Source organism: Salvelinus alpinus, chromosome 19, assembly GCF_045679555.1.
Source record: "Salvelinus alpinus chromosome 19, SLU_Salpinus.1, whole genome shotgun sequence".
In the NCBI taxonomy this organism is placed as follows: domain Eukaryota; kingdom Metazoa; phylum Chordata; class Actinopteri; order Salmoniformes; family Salmonidae; genus Salvelinus; species Salvelinus alpinus.
Window position 1 is genome coordinate 51475635 of NC_092104.1, and position 9243 is coordinate 51484877.

General features: G+C 37.4%; 1 protein-coding gene across 1 annotated transcript; it reads right to left on the bottom strand.

Moving 5' to 3' along the window:
• Positions 1–1370: 1370 nt before the first annotated feature.
• LOC139545791 (cysteine dioxygenase type 1-like) lies at positions 1371–8200 on the bottom strand. The gene is made up of 5 exons (XM_071353965.1): positions 7977–8200; positions 6187–6264; positions 5425–5579; positions 3997–4166; positions 1371–2663 (listed from the first exon to the last, which is right to left on the bottom strand). Exons 1-5 carry the CDS (start codon positions 8144–8146, stop codon positions 2634–2636), a joined length of 603 nt encoding a protein of 200 aa, XP_071210066.1. The 5' UTR covers positions 8147–8200; the 3' UTR covers positions 1371–2633.
• Between the last annotated feature and the right edge of the window lie 1043 nt (positions 8201–9243).

Sequence of the window (9243 nt, forward strand, 5' to 3'; positions counted from 1 at the left end):
TTCATCAAGTTTCATTTGAGTTTCCAGTACAAGTATCAGATTTCAGATTAAGCTCAAGGTTCCTAGGAATAGGTGCCATTAATATGTGTGGTAGGTTCATATCCCCTCCAATAAAAGGTGCACACTGGCACAATTCATGCTGTACTCTCCAGAAGGTTATGCAACTTTGGCTTTAGTCCACCACAATGCAGTAACCATTTTTATTGTGACAAACTCCGTATGTGTTCAGGTCTGGTCGCATTATGGTCACAAAGTCTGGTCACAAACTTTCTACTGGACACATCCTTAGTTTTACACAACTCATTCTCACTGTCTGTTAGAAATTCTTAGTTATTGATAGGATACTAATGAGCCTCCTCTGAACCATGAGGAGTTAAATGAGCAACGTGGCAAATTTTGGCATTTGTCTGACCCGTAGCTACATTACTGACGGGGCTGTAAAACCACAGTGCTCTGGCACAGCTTGGAACTCTTTTATGTTTGTGGTCATAGGCAAGGTTACGTTAGGAAAGGAACAGACTATGGTTATGAAATATAATGAACTCAAACTCATTGAAACCTATGTTACACATTTATACTCATTCTGACACCATAGCCATGAAGTTAACTCCACTAATTTTAGCTGTTGCTTGTGTACTTGATGTACTTTGGTGCTAGACCAAAACCCCGCCCAACTGATTTTTCCAAGCTAGCAAGATTGTTACAGTCACTGGCACAGTAGAAGGAACAACATTTGATTTGATATCCTTAAACTGCTATTAATCCATTGTTAGTCGATGATTAATGTATCATGCTGAGAATATAAAACAGTTTGATACACGCACGCATTTTCCTACACACACCAAATATTACCCTGTGAAAAACATTAGGTAAAATATGTTGTGTGTGCAGTCCATTTCACCATCAATGAGTTGATGTATTGCTATGCTTGAGGACATGCGTGTTAGCTGAATCACTGGCATTAGGATAATGTTGGTAGAGGAACTATACTTCCATTATCAAGTCATTTTCTCAAGTTTCATTCAAATGTCATTAGGCACACAATGAACACAAACTACGATACATTTAAAGTGGTCCTCCTATCTGTTACAATTGCCTTATTAATTCACCGCATTAAAACTGGACTCTTATCATCACTTTTAACCAGTGTAGCATATACCAGGACAAGACTTTACCACATTCAATACTGGGACAAATTCAGATTTTAACACGTTCATAAAAGATTGTGTCAAGAACAAATGTACTGTACATGCAAACATTTGTTAAGTGAGAACTTATATCAATATATATAAAGTGGGTTTTATATCAGTAATGTCAAAAACATTTTGTTTGTTGGAGAGTACAGATTGATAAAATAAACACACAACAACTTCTCAAGACATGTAATGTTTAATGGTCAACAGTCAAAGCAAGGCTTATCATTCACAATATCTTATATGCATTTTAAAGTCATGTTGCGTAATTATTTAAGCCTCCAGATTTGGGCTGGATGTGTCAATGTTTAGTTCATACATGCATAATCTATGAGCAGAATTACTGTCTGACCTCAATTAGCTACGAAATCCCAAAATCTTCCCCATGGGCCAGCCCCCAAGCAATTCGAGTTATTGCCAATGAGCTTCAGGCCCTTGCCATTTGAGTGACAGCTAACAAGTTGCACACACAGCAGAGCAATGATGTGGTGCACATATCTGCACATGTGACGTAGAACACAATTTCCGGGGACCACTTTTGGCTCATGAGCACTACTTTCAGAACTATTGGCTAAAAAGTATACAAAAGTACTGTAGAATCTCTAACTGACAATGCTATTGTGGCACTATGTTGTAAACTATATAAATACATCTACAATTAAAACAGGCAAAATCCTGAGAAAAAGTGAGAACATTGTCTTTATTATAATACAACCCTGCCCCTAAAGTCCAGACTCTCCTTGACTGGTCTCCTAATACATTGGTTTTCAACCTATGAAACACATTCAAGAATGACACTGAAATAGCTAATACCAATTAACACCCCTTCTCATCCCCAAAAACTGAACACGGCAAATATAAATTACAGGCATCGTATTTTCCAATACATTTATAAAGCTTTACCTTTGCCAAATGCTCTAATTTGACTTTACAAACTATTTCATGTTACATCACTATTTTGACAAGTGTTAAGATCATTTTGTGTAAAAATCTATACTGTAATAAAAGTGCTCCATTGAGTGTAAAACTGTTGATCACAGAATGCTTTTAGATCATCACTTTGTGTGATTGAATAGACAACCTATTTCCACTCATACATTATACACTTCAACCGTCTGCCGTAACAGTCCAAAAGTGTGGTTAGAGGTCATAGACACATAGGAATGCTGTTATTGGGAAGGGGTCTCCTCAGGCCTACCAAACAAAGAGCAGATTCAATCCATGGCTAAGCCTATTCATGCATTCATCCTGTGCTCATCAGTTTTTGCCAAGCTCACACTGGCCAGTGATAAAGCCATTCTAACTACCTACATGTCCTTTTGAACTGTCCGCTCCAATATAAACGGTTGTTTAGTTGTAGGTCCGCATTTTGCTTCTTTGCAGTGTCATGTTGACTGAATTTACAACATTGTCATTCCAAACGCAAATGTCTTCAGCTTCTTAGTTATTTTCTTGTGAGACTGTGGTTTCCTGTAAAAGACAAATGAGCAGTAAGTTAGACAATAGCCCGAAGCATCATGATATGCATCAAAGGAGAAATATGAGAGGAATCCAGCACTAAACCAATATTTGAAACCTGAATAAGCATTTATTTTCTCAATTCATTGAGGGGAGATGTGGTAAGGTAAGTGGTAGTAGATCATTGTGTGCCCATACTCTTATCTTATCCTATATGCAAGCAATGTTGTAATAGTGCAGGCCAGACAGTGGTTTGGTCAAGGTAAACTTGTGCAATTTGTGGATTTTAGATAAGCTCTCCGCTGTTGGCAAACCCCAAGCAGAACTAGTCTGGTTCTGTTCTAGCGTAACAGCACACAGCTAGCCTGAACATTAAAAGCAGACTCCAACCTGCTCTATAGATTAAAAGCTATTACCGTGTAGAATACGGTCTTTCTGTTACACATCTGGCGGCCTGTGGAAACAGAATCCTGAAATTCTTAAACTAACTTTGAAATATAAACTTAAACTCATAGAAAATGCAGTAAATGTATTTTAAAATACTAGGGGAGTGTCACGGAATTGTTGATTGTACTGTTATTTTACTGGGCGGAAACGACTTAGACTTCCTGTGTAATTAAACATCTGTAAACATTTGGAAGGAAAAGTAAATGTAGCCTTAACAGTACGGATGTGTCTGCAGACAACGGAATAGGTAATCTTTACAGAATAGTGTGAGGCGCTCACAAACCAGGTGTTGTCATGATGTTTAGATACCAAAACACATATCATCTCATTGTCCTATAGTCACCAAAAATGTACTTTTACAACACTCAGTCAAGTTGAACAAAACTTTTTACAACAATGCTGTTAGTTAATGAAGGTCCACACACCATCAAGTTTACAGCTTTCAAAAAATGTTGTTTTTGTAATTCCATCTTAACTACCTAAGATAAGCTGCCAGCCATTTTCAGGACTTTTTTTCCAAAGAGATCCATGCGTCATTCATGCTACAACAACAGGTGTCCCATTGTTTCAATAAAGTTATGGGACAATCGAATGAAATAATGCCTGACGGTACTCTGTAGACTTTCAACAGCAAGCCACTTGAATAATATAAACAAGTTTATGGCACCTTTCACCAATACGTTCACAAATTGCATCACTCTCCTGTGGCTTGGGTGATGCACTTATCCGCTTAGGTAAAAGAAAGTTGTACAACTTTACCTCAGTGATTGGAGATAATATTAAGTGTTAACACCCTAGATAAGCCAATTTTGCAGTCAGAAGAACAGGTAATGATATGGCTATGATAAGCTATACATCTATGGTTCTGTGTTTGGTCAATTTCTGAAAGAAGTCTTACAAATGGAGTCCTCTCTCCAAATTTGCTCCAGAACGTCATCTTGACAGTGTTCTTGTGTCCAGTCCGCTGGTCAAAGGTCTGGCAGGTCTTGAAGGGAGGACTGTACAGGTGCAAACTGGCCGAACATTCTGTATGACTGGCGTTCTCTACTCTGTGCAGCCCAAAGGAATCTAAAACAGGTAAACATCACACATTTATAAGAACCAGAATGTGAAACATTCACGTAGAGGTCGACCGATTAAATCGGCATGGCCGATTAATTAGGGCCGATTTCAAGTTTTCATAACAATCGGTAATCGGCATTTTTGGATGCCGATTATGGCCGATTACATTGCTTTCCATGAGGAAACTGCGTGGCAGGCTGACCACCTGTTACGAGAGTGCAGCAAGGAGCCAAGGTAAGTTGCTAGCTAGCATTAAACTTATCTTATAAAAAACAATCAATCTCCACATAATCACTAGTTAACTACATATGGTTGATAATATTACTAGCTTGTCCTGCATTGCATACAATCAATGCGGTGCCTGTTAATTTATCATCGAATCACAGCCTACTTTGGCAAACCGGTGATGATTTAACAAAAGCGCATTCGTGAAAAAAGCACAATCGTTGCACGAATGTACCTAACCATAAACATCAATGCCTTTATTAAAATCAATACGCAGAAGTATATTTTTTTAAACCTGCATATTTAGTTCAAATGAATTCATGTTAGCAGGCAATATTAACTAGGCAAACTGTGTCACTTCTCTTGCAATCATTGCATGCAGAGTCAGGGTATATGCACCAGTTTGGGCCGCTTGGCACGTTGCAAACTAATTTGCCAGAATTTTACATAATTATGACATAACATTGAAGGTTGTGCAATGTAACAGCAATATTTAGACTTAGGGTTGCCACGCGCTCGATAAAATACGGAATGGTTCCATATTTCACAGAAAGAATAAACGTTTTGTTTTTTAAATTAGTTTCCAGATTTGACCATATTAATGACCAAAAGCTCGTATTTCTGTGTTTATTATATTATAATTAAGTCTATGATTTGATATAGCAGTCTGTCTGAGCGGTGGTAGGCAGCAGCAGGATCATAAGCATTCATTCAAACTTTACTGCGTTTGCCAGCAGCTCTTAGTAATGCTTGATTTAGCGCTGTTTATGACTTCAAGCCTATCAACTCCTGAGATTAGGCTGGCAATACTAAAGTGCCTATTATTCATGTTCTTGGTCCTAGAGTCATGAAATGTTCAGAGTACATTGAGGGAAGTTTGCTGCGTTCAATAAACAAAAAAAATATTTTAAAAAAAGAATATGAGAAATTGCATTACGACATTTATCAGACCGTGATGATATTATGTATGTAAATCATATGAACAAATGCCTCCGTGTTGTCTGACACACAATGTTGAAGAAATACTAAACTGTCTTACCATTGATGTAGGCACACTGGTTTGTTTGCAGGATTCTCTGAGATTTCTGAACCATGTTGCATGTTTTTTTATCGGGCCATTCAAAAAGCGTCTCCTTCAGCTGGCCTTGCAGCAACTTCATGAAACAGTGGGAGTCTGTGTGGTCATGGATACTGCTGCACGTGGTGGAAAACAGACAGTCTTAGAATGTGCCAGAACAGTGTTATGTGGGGCTCAGCAATCAAACATGTGGTTACATGCATGTACACCACCATTAGTTCTAAAATACAAGTCCTGTTTAAAGAGAAATTCTCTGCCTTTTGTGTTGGATATTACACATCTACTGACAAAAAAGTATAACTTGACTCCTCAAACTATATTAGCTACAATCTGATATAGTGTTCCTTTCTCTGTGCCTCAAGCAACGTGACCAATTGTTCATATCTGTTAAGTTTCAAAAGGGCAATTTATTATATGGTTACCAAAATGTATTTATCTTTATGAAACTTGCATAACGTTGACTTCCACAAGAACATTGGACTTTGTTATCTCCACACACTTTCTACCTGGAGCCTGTTTCTTCATTTCACTAGAACTATACTGATGTTCTATCTGACAAGTCATATATTGTAATTACACTGGTTCTGTCAATATTTATGACACTGCCAATATATACACTGGTATAGACATAGCACCTTAATTACCACATTAATTCTGAAGGAGAGGGATTTCATGGCCTCAGATCGAATAACTTGCATCATTGTTTTCTAAAAAATGTCTTACCTGCCGTGACCCTCTCCCCAACAGAGTATCATGAGGTTGAACTTTCCATTCCCTTCATCCACCAGGTTCCTTGTGTACCTGGAACACAAACATAAAACACAAACAGAACTGTGGGTTAGAGCAAAGGTAGGGCTTACCCATTAAATGATTGGGAGCATATATAGGGTGTGCGACTGTCTTTTAAATGACTACCACTCCAACATTTTGGAGGTGTGTGTCAACTCATGATTTTGACTAGAACAAAGGTAGGACATCCACTGCCTTTGATCACTGACATTTAGCAAACTGAATCATATGGTATAGCCACAAACTGATTTCTGATTACCCCAATACTGTACATGCAAAACATCTGGCACAAATACTAATGCCAAGCAGTGACATTCACATTATTGAATGCAAAGCTCATTAGTTTGCACAGTCAGTTGGGGCATAACTATCTTGGCATAACTATCTTGAGTCTACAGTCATTACAGTTACAGTTAGTGCAAGAGTAAGACCAGAGGAATAGGGGTTTGAACAGATGGATTGCAATGTATTTTGTTCTCAGTGGTGTGACGCATTCAGAAAACTTAAAAACTATGTTTTAGCTCCACACTGTTTTATCGACTAATTTCCACAATTCTGTCCAAAGACCGACAAATGCTACTCTCAAATTCTTAAGTGATTGACCTATATACATTTATTAGGAGTACTGAAAAGGAGTATTAATATCAGATGATATAGAACCGCATATGGCCCAGTTCATGTTTCTAATCATAAATTATATTTAATAGCGTATGTGCTGTAGGCAGCACGTGCATTACGTCTATAAAGTAATTCGAGCCATCACAGACATGTTGTTCCCTCGTTTTGCACGAAAGTCAATGGGCACACTAGTCACGTTTTTGAGCGCATTGAAAATCGTGTTTTTGTAGCAGCTGCAACCCCGATTGTGTGACCATACCGCAAACGCAAAAGGAATCTGTCTCTAAATTCTGATTGGCGGACGGGTTCCCACCCTCGATTTATCCCCACAAGAACCAAAACAACCCCCAGTTTATGGTGCAAGCCGGGAAAACTGTGGATAGAGCGTTTTCTTTTGTTGAAGCACACAATGAAACTCATTTTGAAAGTCTCATTCTGTTGTAAACATCTTCGAATGTAACTTTTTGAACGTTTTAAAGTGAGAGCATGCACGCTAGGCTATAATTGACAAATATTAAATCTATTGCTTACACCTTTTTACATGGCAAAAGTTTAATATAATTATGCTTTTTTAGTAGCCTATTCAAATGAGTTTTGCAGATCAAATGCAACATGTAGGCTATATTAACAATATAATATATAACACAAATCAATCATTGCACATATATTATGAGAGACATCACATTAAGTTAAATAAAGGTTCAATAAAATGTCAATAACATTGCCGTTAAATCCCTTGAGAAGAAGCCTTTGTCATGCGTTGAATATGTTTAGGGCCTTTGCCTGCTGATCACTTGTGCTACACCTTTGAAGTTAAAGTTTGCACCAGCACCCCACCAATTTCAAGTTAATGACTGGCGTTTTTGCAATTCATTGTAATACTATTAGTTGCAGGATTTCACGATAAGGTGATAACTGCATACAGCCTAATTAGTGATTTGTGTACAGATTAAAAAATAAAAAAAAATAAATAAAAAGTACGTTTATCATCAGGCCATAGGATATCTTTTAAATTAAACAGGCCTACTCAATCTCAACAATACAGGAGCCATAATAATACTTTTCCAAATAATAAACATAGGCCTATTTATTCGTTTATTTTTTACCTGAACTGGTCGAATTTTGCAAATTTCATCCATTCCTGTGGATTGCTGTCATATGCTTCCATTATATTTTGCACCTCCTCCACATTGATATTGTCACTTTCAAAGATTTTATGCAAAACTTTGATCAGATCATCAAGAGTTTCTGGTTTCATCACTTCGGTTTGCTCCATGGTTCAGTGAGTATTTTTCCCGGCAAGCCTGCTTTCTAACTAACTTTTGAGCATCGCCTAGTCTTTATAGCGTCGCCTACTCTTTTTGGGGCCAACTGTTTTTGGACTGTACCATTATGAAAAAGGGTGAACATATTAGTTCAAATATGAAAAACCTTTATGGGAATAACATCAATATTTAAAATCAACATTACCATTGTAAATAATAGCAGGTATTTTATTTACCAGATACACTTAAGTTCTTGGTGTTAAAATATTATAAATTATTTACCCCCACATCAAGAACTTGGACCAATCCTTGCCTTGGCCGCAGCTGTTAACAAAATCTTCTTTCTTTTCATCATTCTTTTATTTGGCTTTGACTTCTTCAATAGCCCCCTTGCCCTCTTAATGAGGCAGGTCTTAGGAATTGAGTCAACGAGTCAGAGAGAAAGAGAGAGAGAGTGAGATCAGAGTTTTAGTAGCCTAATAACAAAACATGATATCACTTGTGAGAATTTAAATCAAGAGTTTAATTTAAAACAATTATATTTCTCTGTTTCAGACAGTGACATTGATTTGTAATAATAACTATTAGTTATTATTTTATGCTAATAACAGCATTAAGAAAAATCAAGATAATATTTTGTTATCATTGTTGGTTACATAAGGAGAATAGGCCTATTTAAAGTCTATCAGATCATAACACCACCTAAGCTTTTCATACATCTGTGCAAACTACCAATTTGGAGCTCACATCCAGTAATTTAAGTGTAATGGCGGTTGGGCAGTGAACTACACCGAAGAGTAACCATGCCTCAGATCTGAAAAGATGCGTTTGCGCCCCGAGTAAAGGCTTTAGCTCAGTGGGCTAACACAATCTCGTGGAGCAAAGTTACAAACCACTTGATCACATCGGTACCATGTCACAGATTCACAGTGGTGTAAATTACTTAAGTAAAAATACTTTGAAGTACTACTTAAATATTTTTTGGGGGTATATAGAATGGTGCCAGAGCAGATGGCTGCCGTTTTACAGGCTCCTAACCAATTGTGCTATTTTGTATGTTTCTCATTGTTTGTAACATATTTTGTACATCATGTTGATGCTATCGTCT

Excerpts from the sequence above, each read along its gene's own strand:
- LOC139545791 (XM_071353965.1), bottom strand. The coding sequence starts at position 8,146 with ATGGAGCAAACCGAAGTGATGAAACCAGAAACTCTTGATGATCTGATC. Across the intron at positions 6,265-7,976 it reads GCAAAATTCGACCAGTTCAG|GTACACAAGGAACCTGGTGG; the intron begins GTAAAAAATAAA and ends TTTGTGTTCCAG. Across the intron at positions 4,167-5,424 it reads CCAGTGTGCCTACATCAATG|ATTCCTTTGGGCTGCACAGA; the intron begins GTAAGACAGTTT and ends TACCTGTTTTAG.